General features: G+C 43.1%; 1 protein-coding gene across 1 annotated transcript in view; it reads left to right on the top strand.

Moving 5' to 3' along the window:
- VAX2 (ventral anterior homeobox 2) overlaps window positions 1–19,052 on the top strand; it is an 81,371-nt gene extending 62,319 nt beyond the window's left edge. Inside the window, exon 3 of the mRNA XM_040420600.1 lies at window positions 18,603–19,052. Coding sequence (XP_040276534.1) covers window positions 18,603–19,052 — 450 coding nt within the window. The remainder of the gene's footprint in view (window positions 1–18,602) is intronic.
- The last annotated feature ends 4,288 nt before the right edge of the window (window positions 19,053–23,340 follow it).

Genomic DNA, 23,340 nt, shown 5'->3' with positions numbered 1-23,340 from the left:
ATTGGCCAGCAAGTAACACAAAGGAAGAGGAAGCAGTGGTGTGACCCGCAGACACAGATTGTGGACCCAGGCGTTTGGCCCACCTATTACAGGGCTTTGATGCCATGTGGCGGATTATGCCGGTGGTGGTGAGGTTGCTAGTGTTCACGCCACCTGCTCATTTTGGTACGGCACACGTTGCAAATGACAATTCTTTTATTGGATGCACTTTCCTCAAAAAAGCGCCAGACTGTGGAACACCTACCCCTTGACAAGGGAGATTGCCGCAAGGGGGTGCTCCGTGGAATGGTTGCGGGCCTGTTTGGTGTGGCCCGCCTTCTCCCTTTTGCCACCGTACTGCCTCTTCCAGCCTGTTGCGGTGCTGCGGATCCCTCCCCCTCTGTACTGCTGTCATCGCTCGGCTTGCCACCTTCCCAGGTTGGGTCAGTGATTTCATCGTCCACCACCTCCTTTTCTACCTCCTCACTCTGGTCATCCTCCTGACTTGTTGACCTAACAACAACCTCACTTATTGACAACTGTGTCTCATCCTCATCATCAACCTCTTCAGACACTAATTGCCTTTGACTTATTGGCAACTGTCTCATCATCATCATCCACCTCGTGAAACACTAATTGCCTTTTCCCACAGTCATCTTTTTCTGACTGTGGATGCTCAAGAGTTTGGGCATGAGTGCACACGATCTCCTCATGTCCCTCTTCAAGCGGGCTTGGCGAGAGGGCCAAATCAAGGAATGGCGATGAAAAGAGCTCCTTGGAATATCCAAGTGTGGGATCACTTGTTTGGCCAGACTCTCCATGGTGCGAGAAAGGAGGATCAGGGTGAGGATTATGTTGACCAGACTCTTGGCTACTGAGACTGGACTTTGTGGAAGACAGGATGGTGCTTAACTGACTGGAAGCATTATCTGCTGCAATCCAACCGACCACCTGGTCGCACTGGTCTGACTTCAAGAGTGGTGTCCTGCGCCGCCCTGCAAACTGGAACATGAAGCTAGGTATCGTGGATGAGTGTGTTTCTTGTGCTCTGGCAGCAGGCACAGTTTCACCGCACCTAGGGCCACGGCTTCTGCGTGCACAATCAGCATCATGGCCACTTCCCCGTCCCTTACTGCTCGCCTTCTGCATATTAAATGGTATATATGCTTGCAAGTATGTCACACGTACAGTAGTGCAGGTTTTGTAAGTGTATGCGCAAATAAATTTAACTTAATGTCACTGACATTTATGATGCGCAAACGTTACACAGGAGATGTAGCGCAGGTAATGTAACTGTCCACAGCAGACACCGTCTACGGAAAAAGTACACTGGATGTCACAGATATTTTTAGTATGCGCACACGTTACACAGGAGATGTAGCGAAGATAATGTAATGCAGTCTGCAGCGGCCAAACAATTGCAAGCTATTTAGCGCAGGTTGCGCTGAAAATATATATTGCTGCCAGACACAACAATAGTCCTTAAAAGGAAACACCAAACCTGCCTAACAAAAAAATTAAATTAAATTCCCTACACTATCTGTCCCTTCTTCAGCACAGCTCTCCCTGACTAAGACTGAGCCAAACCACGTGTCATCGGGTGCTTTATAGCACCCGATGATGAGTTCCGGCCAGCCAATCACTGTAATGCCAGTAACCAACATGGCTACGGCATTACGTAGCAGCCAACAAACGTGTGGGGAGGAGACTTGAGCATCACGCTCGAGCACACGTGGTATTCGACATGCTCGATTAACACTAGTCTTGCCACAAAAGGGCATAAAAGTGCTTCCTCTGTTGCCCTAAAAAATGGCTTTCAGAGGTCACTTTTGTGTAGCGTACCTCTTGGTGAAATATCGTTGACTACTGTACATGTCTCCACCAGGGGCGGATTGGGAACTCAAAGTGGGGAAGTCGGGTCCAAATTGATGGAATGCAGGGCCAGCAATACCATAATGTGGCAGATTTTGCCACCACAAAAGAGCCAAATACCACAGAGCATCACAAAATACCGCGACAGCAGCACAAAATACATTTTGAAAAACTTACACTGTCTGGCCATGAGGAGGGCTCAGGCGGCCCCCTGGGCATCGGCCCACTGCAAAATTTCCCTGTAAGGTCTACGGCCAATCCACCCCTGGTCTCCACAACGCACACAGAGACATTTTGCCCAGTTGATAGACTTTGAGAGGATGTGCATCATTGGACTGAGAGAACCAGGATGGTTGGTTCGACAAATTGCCTGCCAACTAGGCCTTTCTGACCTAGCTGTTAGTAGATATTAGGAGCAGTGGTTGCCTGAGGGCACGCACACATCCAAAACAGGCTATGGGTGGCCCAGGCAGACGAGCAGTATAGAGGACTGGTTGATCTGCCAACAAGCACAAACAGCTCCCACAGTGGCCTACTATCCAGACACAGGTGGCCCCTTCATTACACTCCCCGTCCCTGTCTGGACCATTTCCAGGCACTTAGCAGAAATACATTTTCTGTTGCGGTGCCCATTATGTGTCCTGCTATTAAAAGCCAGCCATTGTCTCCTTTATTTGCAGTGGTGTCATGAATAAGAGATCCAGACTGCTATGTATTGGAACCGTATAATCTTTAACAATGAATCCAGGTTCTGTTTGGGATCCGTTGAAGGTCAGGTTCAAGCACGTAAGTCTCGTAGTGAGAGCTTCAATCCTGCCTCTGCGGTGGAGTGACACAGGGCCCTAACTGCTGTGTGATGATATGATGAGCCATGGCATACGACAGTTGGTCGTCCCTAGTAGTGATATGAGAGGCACTAACAGTTCAGTGATATGTGTAGGACATCCTGCCACCACATGTGTTCCTCTCATGGGAGGGCTTCCATAATGCTCGCCCGCACACAGCAAAGGTTTCCAAGTAATCTCTCCTCCAGATTACAATGTTTCCTTGGCTGGCGGTCACCAGATTCATCACCAATCAAGAATTTATGGGACCAGCTGGGACGCCAGATTCACCAACCTCAGGCACAGCTATAGCATCTGTGGACAAATGTGCTTTAGGATATCATACAGAACCTGTATACATCCATGCCCAGCCGTATCTCATCCATTTTCTGGGCTAGAGGTGGAATCTAATCTTGTATCCAGGCTAGAGGACAAATCTTATCTTGTCTCCAGGCTAGAGGCCAGATCTCATCTCGTATCCAGGCTAGAGGCTGGATTTTATCTTGTATGCAGACTAGAGACAGTATGTCATTGTGTATCCAGACCAGAGGCCGTATCTCATATTGTATTAAGGCTAGAGGCAGGATCTAACCATGTATCCAGACTAGAGGTCATATGTCTTCTTGTATCTAGGCTAGAGGCAGGATCTCATCATGTATCCAGGCTAGAGGCTGGATCTCATCTGGTATGCAGACTAGAGGCCGTATCTCATCTTGTTTTCAGTCTACATGCTGTATCTCATCTTGTATCCAGGCTACAGGCCATGTCTCATCTTGTATCCAGGCTAGAGGTTGTATCTCATCTTGTATCCAAGCTAGAGGCCGTACCTCATCTTGTATCCAGGCTAGAGGCCGTATCTCATCTTGCTTCCAGGCTAGAGGCCGGATCTCATCCTGTTACCATGTTGGAGGCTGGATTTCATCTTGTATCCAGGCTAGAGGTTGTATCTCATCTTGTATCCAGACTAGAGGCCGTATCTCATCTTGTGTCCAGGCTATAGGCGGGATCTCATCCTGTAACCAGGTTGGAGGCCGGATTTCATCTTGTATCCAGGCTAGAGGTTGTATCTCATCTTGTATCCAGGCTAGAGGCCGTATCTCATCTTGTATCCAGGCTAGAGGCCGTATCTCGTCTTGTGTCCAGGCTAGAGGCCGGATCTCATCCTGTAACCAGGTTGGAGGCCGGATTTAATCTTGTATCCAGGCTAGAGGTTGTATCTCATCTTGTATCCAGGCTAGAAGCCGTATCTCATCTTGTGTCCAAGCTAGAGTCCGTATCCCATCTTGTTTCCAGGCTAGAGGCCGTATCTCATCCTGTTACCATGTTGGAGGCCGGATTTCATCTCGTATCCAGGCTAGATGTTGTATCTCATCTTCTATCCCGGCTAGAGGCCGTATCTCATCTTGTGTCCAGGCTAGAGGCCGTATCTCATCTTGTGTCCAGACTAGAAGCCATACCTCATCTTGTATCCAGGATAGAGGCCGTATCTCATCCTGTAACCAGTTTGGAGGCCGGATTTCATATTGTATCCAGGCTAGAGGTTGTATCTCATCTTGTATCCAGGCTAGAGGCCGTATCTCATCTTGTGTCCAGGCTAGAGGCCGTATCTCATCTTGTGTCCAAGCTAGAGTCCGTATCCCATCTTGTTTCCAGGCTAGAGGCCGTATCTCATCCTGTTACCATGTTGGAGGCCGGATTTCATCTCGTATCCAGGCTAGATGTTGTATCTCATCTTCTATCCCGGCTAGAGGCCGTATCTCATCTTGTGTCCAGGCTAGAGGCCGTATCTCATCTTGTGTCCAGACTAGAAGCCATACCTCATCTTGTATCCAGGCTAGAGGCCGTATCTCATCCTGTAACCAGTTTGGAGGCCGGATTTCATATTGTATCCAGGCTAGAGGTTGTATCTCATCTTGTATCCAGGCTAGAGGCCGTATCTCATCTTGTGTCCAGGCTAGAGGCCGTATCTCATCTTGTGTCCAGGCTAGAAGCCATACCTCATCTTGTATCCAGGCTAGAGGCCGTATCTCATCTTGTGTCCAGGCAGGAGGCCGTATCTCATCTTGTTTCCAGGCTAGAGGCTGGATCTCATCCTGTAACCAGGTTAGAGGCCAGATTTCATATTGTATCCAGGTTAGAGGCCGTATCTCATCTTGTATCCAGGCTAGAGGCCGTATCTCATCTTGTGTCCAGGCTAGAGGCCGTATCTCATCTTGTGTCCAGGCTAGAGGCCGTATCTCATCTTGTGTCCAGGCTAGAAGCCATACCTCATCTTGTATCCAGGCTAGAGGCCGTATCTCATCTTGTGTCCAGGCAGGAGGCCGTATCTCATCTTGTTTCCAGGCTAGAGGCTGGATCTCATCCTGTAACCAGGTTAGAGGCCAGATTTCATATTGTATCCAGGCTAGAGGCCGTATCTCATCTTGTATCCAGGCTAGAGGCCGGATCTCATCTTGTGTCCAGGCTAGAGGCCGGATCTCATCTTGTGTCCAGGCTAGAAGCCATACCTCATCTTGCCTCCAGGCTAGGGGCCGGATCTCATTTTGTATCCAGGGTCCTAGAACCTCCTTTCAATTGTAAAGTTTTCCCAATAAACTAATCCTTTCGCTCTAATATTATAATTAGGGATGAGTGAATCGACTTCGGATGAAACATCCGAAGTCGATTCGCATGAAACTTCGTTCTAATACTGTACAGAGCAGGAGCTCCGTACAGTATTAGAATGTATTGGCTCTGATGAGCCGAAGTTATTGTTTTGCGAAGTCCCGCGAGACTTCGAGCAATAACTTCATAAATTAATTTGTACTGTAAAAAAACATTTCCAAAACTTGGTTTCAGTTCCAAATGGCATCTTGGAACCAAACCCGAATTCGGGAAAAGTTTTTTTACAGTACAAATTAATTTATGAAGTTATTGCTCGAAGTCTCGCGAGACTTCGCGAAGTAATAACTTTGGCTCATCAGAGCCAATACATTCTAATACTGTACGGAGCTCCTGCTAACAAAGTTTTACGTGAATTGACTTCGGATGTTTCATCCGAAGTCGATTCGCTCATCCCTAATTATAATCACTTATATATCTCATCATTACATTCACACAAAGAATGTTTCACTCTAACAATTCCTTCTTAGTGCAGCATTTTTTGGTCAGTATCAGTGAGTAGATATTAGTACATATTAACCACAATCCTTTCTTGTGCAATAGACAGATTTGTAGATAATGAAACTGCTTCCGTCGATTGGCAATGATGTCATGTTTTTGAATGAAGTAGATCGTAAGGTACCATCTATCCCCCGTTCTGATGATAGCTTCAGCACCCACATATTAAACCCAATGAAGTGACTTTTGTTTGTTTTTGGATTTTTACGTCTGCCCGCTACTTGCCTGTGTTGAATAACGCAGTGTCGGGCCGAGCTCTGCACTTTAGTCCTAAGCACGGTCTGCGCTCCACAATCTCTGAGTGTAAAAAGCAAAAATGAAAACTGTAATTGTCCTTTTCTTAAGCCGCACAGAAAATGATTTACTTAAACAACAGAGTGGGCTTAGGGCAAGGGATTTCCCAGCAGGCACTTGTGCTGCCTTTTGTGTCTGTCGCATTCACTTAACAATAACAGCATTTTTTTTTAAATATAATGAATGATTTTGCTCAGCCACTTATTCTTTTACACGCTGGCTCTTGCAGACCCACTACGTGTATTTTAATTTATATTTCCTAGGCATAGTTACTGCGAAAACTACATTTAGATATAAACCTCATTATCTCAAAAGACAAACTGGAAAAAGAAGCCTATGTACCGGTATCAATTGTCTTTATGAAACCTAGGGAAAAAAAACACTGGGTGCACTTAAAATGAGTTCTGTTTGTCTGAAACGACATTTAATACCCAAGGTTTACGGGAAAATTGGAAACAATTATTTAGACGTTCTGAATAATAGCCATGAAATGGCTGGAATTGGACAGCCATAGTACATTGCTTAAATGTTACCCGGGGGAGACACAGGTTGTTCTTTATCAAGACAGTCTTGAATGTTTTTGCAGTGTACAGTCAACAATGACCTTCAAAATAATTATCCTCTTTCGACAATGTTGAATTGAACAGTAGACTGTTGTCCACAAGTGTTGGTAGATGATCTTCCTTCAAAAGTGTTAACCATCAACTAGACAGTTCTTTATCTTTAGTCATATCTATGGTTTTGATGTACCATAACTTGACCAAGACTGTTGTCCTTGAACATAAATGCAGTAGGGAGAGACCTTGAAAAAGAATATCCTCTACTAGCAAAATGAGTCTTCGGATAAGCCGTTAAATGAGGTGATCACCCCTGTGAAGTACTAGATAGACTACATAGTTCCTTAGAACTAATAACAATTTTGACCAACAACCCTTGACCAGAAGCCTTCTTTTTGAATATTATTGTATTTTAATATAACTCTACACTAAAGGTAGCTCAACCCCCCTTTATTATCTGCATCGGTTGACAATGGGGAGCTCCCAACTGTGCCCCAACCGGTGGGATGAAATTCAATGCCTGAACAGCCGATCCTTTTGTTCTTGTGGTGTCTTGCAGCGGCTTTCTTCTCTCATCCCACTAAAAACACATACACGCTTGCCCAAGCTGGACATGCATGTGTATGGATGAGTCAAGAGAAATAGAATTCAGTTAAACAAAGTGTTCGTCTGGCGGCTATTGAATGTACTGTATATGGGCACCTTAACTGTGTTGTTCTTGATTGTCCGCTTTTAGCAGAACTAATTAATTATGTTGTATATGAAACATGAAAATATTTCCACTGTTGTATATAACCTCCTAAACATATTGTCCATTGACATATATCACCCCCTAAAGATATTGTCCATTGACGTATATGACCTCCTGGAAATATTGGTGTGTATGTGAGAGGTAGTTAAAGGGGTTTCCTGGGACTTTGATATTGATGATCTCTCCTTAGGATAGTCCATCAATATCAGATCATTGAGTGTAAGACTGCCCGCACCCCCACCATCTGCTGTTCTACACCAAAATTGTCCACATGCAGTTCGATATTTTGGCCCAGTGTGATGTATCAGCTGATAATTTCACTGTGGGAAATGTCAAGCATTTCTAATAGGTAGATTGTCTATGGAGGATGCTTGTTGTGCCATGGCCTTGGTGAAAAGGTGACATCTCACAGTCTAATAGGTAGTAGTGAGTCATTTCACCATGTAGGGTAATTCTATGTACAGTATATTCAGAAAAACTTCCCTTTAGCCACAATGTCCTAGAACTCTTACATTTGACCCCAAACTGATGTTCCTTTATGGAAATAGTGATGAACTTCACGCACGTCCCTTGCTAAGCGTTGGTGGCGTGTAGACTGTCGTCAACATCTTGGCCAACTCCACAGTAAGTCATCAAGAGTATTAAAATTATAATGGTTTTCTGATCAATAGGGGATTGGGTTAGTAACGAATTTGCCAGAGAGGAAAGTCAACAGAGACTAAAAGAGAATTTTACATCCGACTGGATTATCTTAGCCACTTGCCATCCGGGCCATTTGCCCCCTTCCTGACCAGGCCAAATTTTGCAAAACTGACATATCTCACTTTATGTGGTAATAACTTTGGAACGCCTTTATTTATCCAAGTCATTCAGAGATTGTTTTCTCGTGACATATTGTACTTCATGATAGTCATAAATTTGAGTCAAAATATTTCACCTTTATTTATGAAAAAATCCCAAATTTACCCAAGAATTTGAAAAATTCGCAATTTTCTAAATTTCAATTTCTCTGCTTTTAAAACAGAAAGTGATACCTCATAAAATATTTATTATTTAACATTCCCCATATGTCTACTTTATGTTGGCATCATTTTGGAAATGTCATTTAATTTTTTTAGGATGTTAGAAGGCTTAGAAGTTTAGAAGCAATTCTTCAAATTTTTAAGAAAATTGCCAAAACCCACTTTTTAAGGACCAGTTCAGGTATGAAGTCACTTTGTGGGGCCTACATAGTGGATACCCCCATAAATGACCCCATTGTAGAAACTACACCCCTCAAGGTATTCAAAACCGATTTTACAAACTTTGTTAACCCTTTAGGCGTTCCACAAGAGTTAAAGGAAAATGGAGATCAAATTTTTAAATTTCACTTTTTTAGCAGATTTTCCATTTTAATCAATTTTTTTCTTTAACACATCGATGGTTAACAGCCAAACAAAACTCAATATTTATTACCCAGATTCTGCGGTTTACAGAAACACCCCACATGTGGTCATAAACTGCTGTACGGGCACACGGCAGGGCGCAGAAGAAAAGGAACTCCACATGGTTTTTAGATGCCATGTCCCATTTGAAGCCCCCTGATGCACCCTTACAGTAGAAACTCCCAAGAAGTGACCCCATTTTGGAAACTAGGGGATAACGTGCCAGTTTTATTAGTACTATTTTTGGGTACATATGATTTTTTGATCATTTATTATAACACTTTATGGGGCAAGGTGACCAAAAAATTGGTTGTTTTAGCACAGTTTCTATTTATTAATTTTTACAGTGTTCACCTGAGGGGTTCTGTCAAGTGACATTTTTATAGAGCAGATTGTTACGGACGTGGCGATACCTAATATGTATACTTTTTCTCATTTATTAAAGTTTTACACAATAATAGCATTTTTGAAACAAAAAAATTATGTTTTAATGTGTCCATGTTCTGAGAGCTATAGTTTTTTTATTTTTTGAGAGATTTTCTTATGTAGGGGCTCATTTTTTGCGGGATGAGGTGACGGTTTCATTGGTACTATTTTGTGGGACATAAGCATTTTTGATCACTTGGTGTTGCACCTTTTGTGATGCAAGGTGACAAAAATTGCTTGTTTTGACACATTTTTTTTTTTTTTTTTTTTTACGGTGTTCACCCGAGGGGTTAGGTCATGTGATATTTTTATAGAGCTGGTTTTTACGGACGCGGCAATACCTAATATGTATACTTTTTTTTTATTTGTTTCACTTTAACACAATAATAGCATTTTTGAAACCAAAAAAATGATGTTTTAGTGTCTCCATGTTCTAAGAGCTATAGTTTTTTTATTTTTTGAAAGATTTTCTTATGTAGGGGCTCATTTTTTGCGGGATGAGGTGACGGTTTTATTGGTACTATTTTGTGGGACATACGCGTTTTTGATCACTTGGTGTTGCACCTTTTGTGATGCAAGGTGACAAAAATTGCTTGTTTTGACATTTTTTTTTTTTTTTTTTTAACGGTGTTCACCCAAGGGGTTAGGTCATGTGATACTTTTATAGAGCTGGTTTTTACGGACGCGGCGATACCTAATATGTCTATTTTATTTTATTTTTTCTATTTTAAATTTTTTTTTTTTATTCCTTACTTGGGAACTTTTTTTTTTTACATGTGAAACTTTATTTTATTTTATTTTTTCAACCCTTTATTATTATTTTTTTTTTTACACTTTTCGTCCCCCATAAGGTCATACAAGACCTCTGGGGGACATTTGCTTCACTTTTTCTTTTTTTTTCACAGTTGATTTCTCCTGTAACTGGGGCTGACATAGTAGCCCCAGTTACAGGACAAATGCACCCCTATAGAGGCTGTACAGCAGCAATCCTGCGCTGTACAGCCTCAGAGCAGGGCTGATCGAGGTCTCTGAGAGACCTCACACAGCCCCTGCACACTCCGGTCACGGCGGTCACATGACCGCCGGGCCGGAACAGGAAGCGCACAGCGCTTCCTTCTCTGCAGACACAGCGCTCGGTGAGTGCTGTGTCTGCAGCGATCGTGAAGGCAGGGACACCTGGGAACTGTCCCTGCCTTGTCTTAGGGTTGCCCTGCTGTCACTGACAGCGGGCAACCCGATCAGCAGCTGCACGATTAGCGTGCAGCTGCTATTTCTGACAGGACGTTCTAAAACGTGCTGTCAGAAATAGACGTCCACCCATAGGACGTTTATATCCTATGGGCGGACGGGAAGTGGTTAGGTTGGAAGATAGGGTAGAAATTCTATAAAAAATGACTTGGAGATTATATTTTCCATTTTCCCGTACCCCAACATCTTGTTTAGCTGGCCAAACTCCTTAAATATATTTTGGCTGAAACTGCTGATTCCATTGGGACCAACTGACCACCTAATGTATATAGGGTCCTTCCCACTCTTCCCCAACAGCAGTTGTCAGGAAAGTTAGGGATCGGGATGTTGGATTTCAATTGCCCGATCCTTTTGTTCTCTGGGAGATGAGCTACTGCCAGAGATCTTTATTCCTGTCCATGCAGGACACATGCACGGTCATCTGTCTGAGCTTGTGTGTTTATGGAGGGGTCTGGAGAGAGAGCTGACCTCCTCAACTTTCATACCTCTATGTTGTAATATCTACTCGTGCTATATCCAATGTGAAGACCATCTTGTTTTATGCTTCCCTTCAGGATGATAGGAGTATTCCCGAGTGCATTCCTGTAATGGAAGCCTTTAACCTCCGCCACTGTACAGACATACACTAAAGGTTTTTCCTATGTCCTTCTATATTGTATAGTGCAGCAGACAACAATTAAAAAATGGAATTGTGATGCATACCAGTCCAGTATATGCATACGCTGGGTGCATGGGTGCCTACGGATATGTTTGGTGTGTACCTGGGAATTTTTCCGACTGTGAAGAAGAAATAAATTTTGGACAGAACGGTAACTAATCGTGAACAAGTCCTACCATAAGGCATGAGGTCTGGGACAGCTATAACAATTCCACCATCAGGTGTTGATTTGGAGCATTGTCAATCACTTCCTACAAGGATCTCTAGAATGACCTAAACCTGTGTTAAACTGAGGCCCCTTGGATCCTGATTCTGAGGACGACTCTTCATCTACACAGGGAAGGTGGACCCTTAGCACAGCTCCTGAGTCTGCACCATCGCTAGTAGGCGCCAAGCTGTATTGTCCTGGCTCTCACTGCCCGGATTGGAAGTAACACCGATCCCTTTAGTTTTACCTCTGAGCGAGAGGGAACTCCCTGACTCTCAACACCGTCCATCCACAATGCGATTGTGGGGTGTTGGAGAATTGTCAATCACTTCCTACAAGGATCTCTAGAATGACCTAAACCTGTGTTAAACTGAGGCCCCTTGGATCCTGATTCTGAGGACGACTCTTCATCTACACAGGGAAGGTGGATGTGGACGTCCATCTTTCTTTATATCATTATACACAGCAGTAAAGTATGGTGGGTGTTGTACTAAATCATCCAAAGTCACCACTAAATGGATTTGTCTTCTGCTGGGCCATTCGTGTCTATTATTGTCTCGCGCTAGACGGGTCGTAGGCTCTGTTAGGATTTTCCCCACAGTATACTTGGACAGGTCCATTAGGTTTCTACTCTCTCAAGGTTTGTCTCTTCTCTCACCACCTCTTATAGTTGTCTGCTGCCCCTCCTGCCCCGTGCCTGATCTCCTCTTTTGACCAACCTCTTTCTGCCTCAACTTGAGCTCCATCCGTGAATTTTGTCTACTAGACCACCCCGGGGAAACATCCTGGGTTTCTAGTGGGAAAGTCTATCCCTCATTGTGAAGTTTTAAGAACACCCAATCCCTCAGACTCTGCTCCCTGGTTTAGCCCTAAATCAAATCTAGTAGAGACCTAGTGGGTTCAAAACTCTAATTGCCCATTGTTATAATATCTTAAAGGCGTATTTCAGTCCTTACATTATGGCATATGAATAGGATATTGTAACGGACAATGTGTGTGGACCCACTGTGCCGACTAACTAGTTTGGCTTTGGGCTAAACCCAAGGGTGCTCTCCTGGCAGTATTCACCCTTTAACTCCTGTACAGAAATATGGACATCGCTGCAGGAAATCAACCAGGCTGCTACCTCCTGGAGAAGTCCTGGTGCAGTTGGCTGCTGACCCACGGGGGTCAGAAACACCGGTGTGAAGCACCAAGGGATCAGGCAAAAGACGTAGTCTGAATGCAGTCCTTGGTCAGAGCAGGCTTACTATGTGCATATTCCAGGTAGGGCCGGCTGAGTACTTGTGTAATCGAGATATCAATTCCAAGGTCGGTGTAGGCGTCAAGGAGCAGAATTGGTAGTCCGATAAAGTGCTGTACACGGGCAGTCTGACAAGAGATCACACCTTCGCTGGTTATTAGCTGCTAGCAAACCCTAAAGTTCAGGCAAGGAGGTGCGACATCCAGCTCAGCTAAATAGGAAGGCCAATCATCACCTTAGTCAGCAGCTGGACAGAGAGCAAGATGGAAGGATTAACCCTAGCAGTGCTGAGGTTCATTGAGCACTAGTCCCAATACACACAGGTTGAGTGGAATGACGCTTGTGCGCGCCCTGGACAGCAGGACAGCAGCAGACATCAGCCGCCAATGTAACAGATATGTCATAAATGCCTGATAGGTGCAGGTCCTACTATCGGAATGAAATGAGAGATTTCTCTATTCTCTGCAATGGGACTTCTGAAAATAGCCAAACCCAGGCTCAGATAAGAGAGGGGTGGCCGGCCGTGCATGCGTGGAGTCCTCTCCATACTGCTATGGGACTTCCAAAAGTAGCCTATATTTCCTATAGTATGGCATTGCCCTACCTCCTGCAGAACCTCTTTGTTCGATGTTTTAAGCCCTAGTATGGGAGACAATGATGAGGATGGCGCTTTTAGCTCATTACCTACTAAACCCGATCTGCTTATTCCTAGGACGTATTTGCATTAGGGCACATATTACGGTTTGATCCATTTACATAATTGACGTAGGACGCGTTCACATGGGGCAGTGCAGAGGTGGTTTTGGAAATGGATTTGACTCCCGAGAAAATGCAGCTCTTTATTGCTTCGGCTGATTACGGAGCCATGCCGAGCTTCTGCTTCTCCGGTCAGAGGGAGATAATGGTCCATTTTGTTGTAAAAATCACACAGCGCAGACAATACCGTGTCGTACGTTCCTATTGATTTGTTATAACTGCTGGCGCTGCACAGTCAAATAGCAACTCCGCTCCTCGAAGCCGCGACCATTGTTCCAGATATTGAGTATTAAATTGTGCTCAGTCATAAAACGAGGCGACGCGGCTCCATCTGCAGAAATCAATTCTCCTGCTGCCGTACTGTTCTAGTCTTAAAGGGTAACTCCACCTAATAAAAACCACTCTGGGTTTATAAAAAGGTGAACCCAAATCTAATATATGTGAAATGTTCGGCCAACGTTCGTTTGGCCTGGGAGTGAAAGGTTGGGCATGCTGAATTCAGCATGTCCAATCCTTTGGTCTCGGGGAAAGAAGCCAGAGTTTTCTGGAAGCATCTCACTCCCCTTTCTCCACTGAAATCACATGGTCAGCCAAACTGAGTGTGCATGTGTATGGGGGAGGAGCTGACAACCAAACGAGTGTGCATGTGTATGGGGGAGGAGCTGATGACCAAACGAGTGTGCATGTGTATGGGGGAGGAGCTGACAACCAAATGAGTGTGCATGTGTATGGGGGAGGAGCTGATGACCAAACGAGTGTGCATGTGTATAGGGGAGGAGCTGACAACCAAACGAGTGTGCGTGTGAATGGGGGAGGAGCTGACAACCAAACGAGTGTGCATGTGTATGGGGGAGGAGCTGTAGACTAAACTAGTGTGCATGTGTATGGGGGAGGAGCTGACGACAAAACGAGTGTGCATGTGTATGGGGGAGGAGCTGACGACTAAACTAGTGTGCATGTGTATGGGGGAGGAGCTGACAACCAAACGAGTGTGCATGTGTATGGGGGAGGAGCTGTAGACTAAACTAGTGTGCATGTGTATGGGGGAGGAGCTGACGACAAAACGAGTGTGCATGTGTATGGGGGAGGAGCTGATGACCAAACGAGTGTGCATGTGTATGGGGGAGGAGCTGTAGACTAAACTAGTGTGCATGTGTATGGGGGAGGAGCTGACGACAAAACGAGTGTGCATGTGTATGGGGGAGGAGCTGATGACCAAACGAGTGTGCATGTGTATGGGGGAGGAGCTGACGACTAAACTAGTGTGCATGTGTATGGGGGAGGAGCTGACGACCAAACGAGTGTGCGTGTGTATGGGGGAGGAGCTGACAACCAAACGAGTGTGCATGTGTATGGGGGAGGAGCTGACAACCAAACGAGTGTGCGTGTCAATGGGGGAGGAGCTGACAACCAAACGAGTGTGCGTGTGTATGGGGGAGGAGCTGACAACCAAACGAGTGTGCATGTGTATGGGGGAGGAGCTTACAACTAACATACTGCGAGATGGAGCATAGGATATAATGTATAGAGGCTTGTATGGCATGTCACTATTATACCGTATATATTTCCACATGATTTTACTATTATACCGTATATCATTCCACGTGATTTTACTATTATACCGTATATGATTCCACGTGCTGTTACTATTATACCGTATATCATTCCACGTGATTTTACTATTATACCGTATATCATTCCATGTGACGTTACTAGTATACCGTATATCATTCCACGTGATGTTACTATTATACCGTATACCATTCCATGTGATGTTACTACTATATCGTATACCATTCCACGTGATGTAACTATTATACCGTATACCATTCCATGTGATGTTAATATTATACCGTATACCATTCCACATGATGTTACTATTATACCGTATACCATTCCATGTGATGTTACTACTATACCGTATACCATTCCACGTGATGTTACTAGTATACCGTATACCATTCCACGTGATGTTAATATTATACCGTATACCATTCCATGTGATGTTACTATTATATCGTATATCATTCCACATGATGTTACTATTATGCCGTATACCATTCCACGTGATGTTACTATTATACTGTATACCATTCCACGTGATGTTACTAGTATACCCTATACCATTCCACGTGATGTTACAATTATACCGTATACCATTCCACTTGATGTTACTATTATACTGTATATCAGTCCACATGATGTTACTATTATACCGTATACCATTCCATGTGATGTTACTATTATACCGTATATCTTTCCACGTGCTGTTACTATTATACCGTATATCATTCCACGTGATGTTACTATTATACCGTATATCATTCCACATGATGTTACTATTATACCGTATATCATTCCACGTGGTGTTACTATTATACCATATATCATTCCACATGGTGTTACTATTATATCGTATATCATTCCACATGATGTTACTATTATACCGTATATCATTCCACGTGATGTTACTATTATACCGTATATCATTCCACGTGATGTTACTATTATACCGTATATCATTCCACGTGATGTTACTATTATACCGTATACCATTCCACGTGCTGTTACTATTATACCATATATCATTCCACGTGGTGTTACTATTATACCGTATATCATTCCACGTGATGTTACTATTATACCGTATATCATTCCACATGATGTTACTATTATACCGTATATCATTCCACGTGCTGTTACTATTATACCATATATCATTCCACGTGGTGTTACTATTATATCGTATATCATTCCACATGATGTTACTATTATACCGTATATCATTCCACGTGATGTTACTATTATACCGTATATCATTCCACGTGAAGTTACTATTATACCGTATATCATTCCACGTGATGTTACTATTATACCGTATATCTTTCCACGTGATGTTACTATTATACCGTATACCATTCCACGTGCTGTTACTATTATACCATATATCATTCCACGTGGTGTTACTATTATACCGTATATCATTCCACGTGATGTTACTATTATACCGTATATCATTCCACGTGATGTTACTATTATACCGTATATCATTCCACATGATGTTACTATTATACCGTATATCATTCCACGTGCTGTTACTATTACAGGATACCATGTCAATAACAGATCCAAGGCCACATTGTATTCTCCTCTTAAAGGTACCTGCCCTATATTACAGCCATCGTCCATGGAGTTCCTTCATGATATAGTTTTAGTCGAGAAGCTTCTAGTCTGATCACCTGAACGATCTGATTTCACGGAAATAATGATTTTATAGGATTTTTACTTGTTTTCTTTAAATAGTTGAGTTTGGCGCCAGCCCCCATCCATGGAGTGGTTCCATCTGCATGCATTGTACCGCCACGTCTCCTGTAAATGTGGCCGAGCCTATTGTCCACCCCTCCCTCCCCGCTCCCATTCCTTTTCAGACCGGAGCCGTGAATGACGACTACAAGGGTGAGACTTTCTCCTCACTGAATAAGTCCCATTTGTGCCGAGGCTTTTCCAGAATGGAAGCTGGCCTGCTGGGAGCTCATAAAGTGAGGCATGAATGGCTGTCCACGGCAGACGGGCTAATAACCGCTGCCTGAAAGACCCAGCGCAATGCACTTAATATGGGAATTTATGCAGTCTCTGCAGAAATCTGAGAAATTATACTCAGAGGTGGAGTCCTGTTCCCGATGTAAAAAGCCTGGACGGGAGTGTGATACGTGAGGGTCAGGGATACATTGTAGCTTCTAGAATCTCACCTGCTGTCTGCTGACAGCTACTGAAAGGGTTAAATCTGAAGTCCCTTAAAGGGATTGTCCACTTTTTTAATAATCTTCTTTTTCAAGTCATATCATGGTTAATTTATGTAATAGGGATGGCTACTTCCACCAAAACCCTTACTACTGGGGATGGCACTTTGCGACGGGTCATAATGACTTGAATTTACTATTTCGATAGAGCAAGGCAAACATTCTGTCTGCCCAGGTCAGAGAGGCTTGTTGGCACCCTCTGAGGCACTCAGGGCACAGGTCTTACCCTCCAGGCTCCTGGGTTGGTGTCCTACAGTACAACAAGGGATTGTTCAAGCTGAACAACCCCTTCAATTACAATAGTTTGCTCATTTTAATAAAATGATTACTTGCAGTACCACCTTTCAACACAAATACCTACCTACCAACAATGAAACAGCGCCCCCAGCGTTGGCTGAACCCAGCTCTTTATCTTTGAAACTCTGGAATGGAGCATCGGCTGGAAGTGATAGACCTCTAATTTTACTGATCAAAACTATGAATTAACACATGTGGAATTATATACATAACAAACAAGTGTGAAACAACTGAAAATATGTCATATTCTAGGTTCTTCAAAGTAGCCACCTTTTGCTTTGATTACTGCTTTGCACACTCTTGGCATTCTCTTGATGAGCTTCAAGAGGTAGTCCCCTGAAATGGTTTTCCCTTCACAGGTGTGCCCTGTCAGGTTTAATAAGTGGGATTTCTTGCCTTATAAATGGGGTTGGGATCATCAGTGGCGTTGAGGAGAAGTCAGGTGGATACACAGCTGATAGTCCTACTGAATAGACTGTTAGAATTTGTATTATGGCAAGAAAAAAGCAGCTAAGTAAAGAAAAACGAGTGGCCATCATTACTTTAAGAAATGAAGGTCAGTCAGTCAAAAATTGGGAAAAACTTAGAAAGTAAGGGCTATTTGACCATGAAGGAGAGTGATGGGGTGCTGCGCCAGATGACCTGGCCTCCACAGTCACCGGACCTGAACCCAATCGAGATGGTTTGGGGTGAGCTGGACCGCAGAGTGAAGGCAAAAGGGCCAACAAGTGCTAAGCATCTCTGGGAACTCCTTCAAGACTGTTGGAAGACCATTTCAGGGGACTACCTCTTGAAGCTCATCAAGAGAATGCCAAGAGTGTGCAAAGCAGTAATCAAAGCAAAAGGTGGCTACTTTGAAGAACCTAGAATATGACATATTTTCAGTTGTTTCACACTTGCTTGTTATGTATATAATTCCACATGTGTTAATTCATAGTTTTGATGCCTTCATAGTCATGAAAATAAAGAAAACTCTTTGAATGAGAAGGTGTGTCCAAACTTTTGGTCTGTACTGTATATATATATATATATATATATATATATATATATATTTGTTCCATAAAATTCAATAAATTAATTTCAATCTCTATATCTCTCTATTTCAGGTCAAAGTCTGGTTCCAGAATCGGAGGACCAAACAGAAAAAGGACCAGAGCAGGGACTCTGAAAAACGTTCCTCGTCAACCTCCGAGTCATTCGCAACATGTAATATATTACGATTGTTGGAACAAGGTAGACTATTATCGGTTCCGGCTCCACCCAACCTGCTTTCTACTGGTCAAAATCCTGTAAATGGGTCGAGCCTGGGAACATCGGGAAATACATCACCCAGTATAAGCAGTACCCCACCCGGAGCTGGTGCGTTCACTCTCCAAGTTCCATCCTTAGCTTCCTCCACTTCTCCAAGGCTACCAGCTCCTCTTTGTTTCCCTGGTCCTCTATTGGGAGGCCTACATGAAATACCCACTGGTTATGGACTAGGAAGCTCAGCCTTCGAGCCTTATACCCGACTGGAAAGAAAAGACAGTATCTCCAGCAAAAAGCCAAGTTCCTAAGATTATTACCCATGTGAAGATATCAAAGTCAAGTCCACTGTGTTTGCTTTCTCTGCCCACACACCTACTTAATGGTCTTGCAAGTCAAATATCAAGAGACTATTGAACCAAATGTGTCTAGTGGTGTGTATGTCTGTTCTCACAGTGACAAAATTTGTACAGAGGCAGCTCTATGACATGGCCATTGGAGGTTGTTGGTACAAATTTTTCCTACCATTGTTAACTGGTCTGTAAGCACTCTTGCCGCATTGCTAAGTGAGGTGTTCCATATGTGATCGCCCCATAGTGCTGAACTAAGAAACACAAGACATTCGTTCAAGAGGAAAAAATGGGGGTGGTGGGGGGGCATTAATTATACTTGTGAGGTAAAGTTCATGTCATCTAATGCCTATAGAACCACGTTACCTTGTTTTTTCAAAATATAGAAGCTATGGTTGCCGTGATATATGAATTGGTCACAAGCAGATACACGGTTGAAGAAGCAGGGTAACAGTTTTTGAAGTGCAGTGTGCTGATCATTAGGTGGTGGGGCAGTGACCTTTTCACTCATATGTTGATGAAAGTGAGGAGAGGGCTTCCTGTGACATGGAGCAGCTTCATAATATGAGGAGGGGGATGGAGACAAGTGGAATATATGTCGTCCATAGACATTTACGGCAAAACATTTGATCGATATCTAGAAATTGTGCTGATTTATATTATTAATACTGCAAAAAGTATGTACATGTTAAATGTCATATTGCAAACCATGAACTACCGTGGAAAGTTAGTACTCCCTTCCATTGTGGCCTTCAGACAGCACATCTCCAATTCTTCGAGGTCGTGTAGTGCTGGCTTTACCCCATTGCTACTAACACCTGGCATTGAGCATGGTGATGTCAGGCTTACGTAAGGTTGCTAAGTCATGGAAACCCAATTCATGAACGCCTGGGTTTTGTGAGTGATGCAACGTTGTATTAACCCCAAGGCCAGTGACAGATGCCTTCACTTCAGAATAACAGCCATTACAAGTTAGCGCGATGATCAGTAGGTAATTTTACAAACCAACATCTTGGAGGCCTTCTTCGACAGTGCCATGTTGAAGTAAACGGTACAGTACAAACTTATCGACTTCTAATGTTTGTGTAAGAAAGCTGCATGGCTGGAGCTCTCCAAAATTATAACTTCTAAAATTCTTTAAAAAGTGCATTATACATGGTACATGGTCTACACACAGTGACAGGAAGGGCAAGAGCTCCATTCCCCCTCCCTCTGATCCAGCACAATACATTTTTCTGTAGGGATCCCCAATTATTGTTATGACATCCATTACTTCCTAAGGGATCAAACCCTTCGATGAAATCACTAAAGGTATTAGCCTAGCTAAAATAAAAATAAAAATTTGGTTGTTTCATTGCTATTTATTATAACTTAGTATGGAAATTAAGTTTGGTTTGTAGATGCTAAAAAGTCAATAACTGTAGATGGGAAAAGGGTTCCGTGTAAGATTGATGTTAGGCTTTTCAGGGCAAGCAGATAAATCTTTGGGTGTGTTAGAAATATGGTCCAAATTCAGGTAAACCCTCAAAAATGTATTTGTACTCTTTATCTGGGGTGCCCAAAGACCACTATATGTCCATGAGATGGGATTTCTAGCAAGGTGACCACCTAATGGAAGACTTGTATGCAGTATGTAACATACTGGAGTTCCACCACTAGACCCCATCAACTGTTGGACAAAATGAACCTTCACCTGTTGGGCACTTCTAAATAGCTTGATTTTTGAACACTCAACCCACCAGAGAATCAAAACCTGTCAGGAGGTGAAAATTCTTCAGTATTGTACATGGATGGGTTCAGAATGACGACCCTGCCATCTATGTGAGGTGCAAGCTTAGCCTATGTGGTCCATCAAATACTAGATAACCAACTTTCACTATTTATAAGAGGAACTCTTTAATTGTCTGCTGTTTCCATGAGGTGACCACATTATAAGACTTGGTGGCATGTTGGGGTGTCAAGGATTGTCCCAGCAACTAAACTGTTTACAACCCAAAGGGTAGCTTGTCCTAAGAGCCCCAGAGATCTATCTGTTACAGGAATTTAACTCTTGGCATATCCAGCTTTTGCTCTGATCTGTGATTCCACATCCCATATGAGCAACCATTGGTTGCCTTAGCCATAACTACCTGGTGCCAATAAGACATCCCATATTTACAAAGAATATGAAGGAAATGACATGGAAGCATCACATGATGGTGGCACCATTTTGAAATAAATTCCACTCCGACTGGTGTAGCCAGCCACAGATGAAGTGGTGGCCTTGGTGTATTCCGGCCACAGATAGGATGTAATAATGTGTATCCTCTGCCGGCGACATTGACCAAGAAGGATGTTGTAGTTGTCCTGTGACCAGTTCTAATTTATCTTTTGTCCTTTAAAAAAAAAAAACTCTAAAATCATATTTTATGTAATTTTAAGGACAAAGTGATGTTGTGCTTGGTGCTCGGTACTGAAAGGTGTTTTGACAAATATTTTTTTTTTCTTCATCCTCACAAAATAAAATGTCTCTGCTTTTGGTAAATACAACTTGCGTCTGTGTTAATCATAAAGGGTGATGTCGTAGTCAGATCTAATGTCAACTGTAATCATGGTTAAAGAAAAATCTGAAGGCCTCTCCTTGTATCAGTTCTATTATAATCAGAAGTATTGTTGTAGTGTAAAGCACTGAGGAAGCCTAAGCAGCTGCCTTCACCGCAGATATGGAGATACTAATTACAGCTGGACTCTAACGAAACAAAGGTCAAAAAGCAGCCAAGACTGATGAAAATAAATAATCATCCAAAGGCAATAACTTGGCCCATATCACTTATTATATACCCTCAAAATATACAGACTGTTGCAAAACAAAGAAAAGGAAACCTTTGGAATGACCTGGATTTCTTCAATAAAATTTGATCAATTTGTCATCTAAGTCCCAATTATAGACAAACACAATCTAACTAGACTAATAAGAAACAGATATCTTGGTAGCTCTCTCTGCCCGCTGGAATCCAGCTATCTGGTGTGGGCATGGGCTTCTCATCACAGACTTAGCTCCTACCCGGCCTTGTCCCACTCTACAGGCCGCAGCATTAGAGACTTTTCCCTGCAGCACTACAGGGGTTATTTCCCTTTCTGACACTGTGCTCAGCTGCTTGACTAATAAGCTAATCAACACTCCTATATAGTGGTGATGCTTACCTCACTTCCTTGCCTGAGCAATGAGTCTCTCTTGCTTTCTAAAATGCTATAATCTCATTTTCTGCCTGTGTACCTACCTCTGACTGATTCCTGGATTTTGATCCTGTTCCACCTGCCTAAAAAGTCAATAACTGTAGATTGGATTATTTCTCGGATTCTCGAGCCTTGACCTCCTCCTGTTCCTGACTACAGGTATTGCAGCCAGCAGCCAAACACGAGTACAGCAGCTAACCACATTTTGACTATTCTAAGAGGTAGTGGCCAGGTGGCTTCCCTGCAGCAAAGACCAGAACAATGTAGAGTGGTTAAAGGGAGCAAACCAGGGGACTGCTAGGATAACACCCTGAGGGCTAGCCCAAAGTCAAACTGGCTGGTTGGCATAGTAGATTCACATCCATTACCCTTAGCAACAGACAGTGGTAACATACGTGAACCTTTGAATTTAATAACCTGTAGACCCCCTTAGCATCAGTCACCTCCACCAATCAAGCCCTGTAGCTATAATTAAGAATTGCAAAACTTCTGAGAAGGAAATCTAGGCCGTTATTGTTTCAGTTCAATAATTGCATTCACAGCCTTCTTCAGGTCAGGCCCCAACATCTCCATAGGGTGAGGGTCTGACAGCCATATTCTAACCATTAGATGATTTACTTGTGGACTTTGGGTAACTGTCTTGTTGAAACACCCAGGGTCTGTTCAACTTGAGGTCAGGGATGGCAACGTTTACGTACTCCTGAAAAAATGTTTTATATAAGAATAAATTGTTCCCTCAGTGATCCCAAGATGTCCACGCCCAAAGGTAGCAAAACAGTCCCAAACAATAATACCTATCCACATTGCTTCATAGTCACAATGTATATATACATGTATCATTATATACAAAATATACCCAGGTTATACCAGCATGGTCCAAGAAGATGTATAACTTATACCAGCTGTACATACAGTTGCAAGAAAAAGTATGTGAACCCTTTGTAATGATATGGATTTCTGCACAAATTGGTCATAAAATGTGATCTGATCTTCATCTAAGTCACAACAATAGACAATCACAGTCGGCTTAAAC

The sequence above is a fragment of the Bufo bufo genome, chromosome 2 (genome assembly GCF_905171765.1).
Source record: "Bufo bufo chromosome 2, aBufBuf1.1, whole genome shotgun sequence".
Taxonomy (NCBI): Eukaryota; Metazoa; Chordata; class Amphibia; order Anura; family Bufonidae; genus Bufo; species Bufo bufo.
The sequence above is the reverse complement of the archived record's forward strand: the minus strand, read 5'-3'. Positions and strand labels throughout refer to the sequence as shown.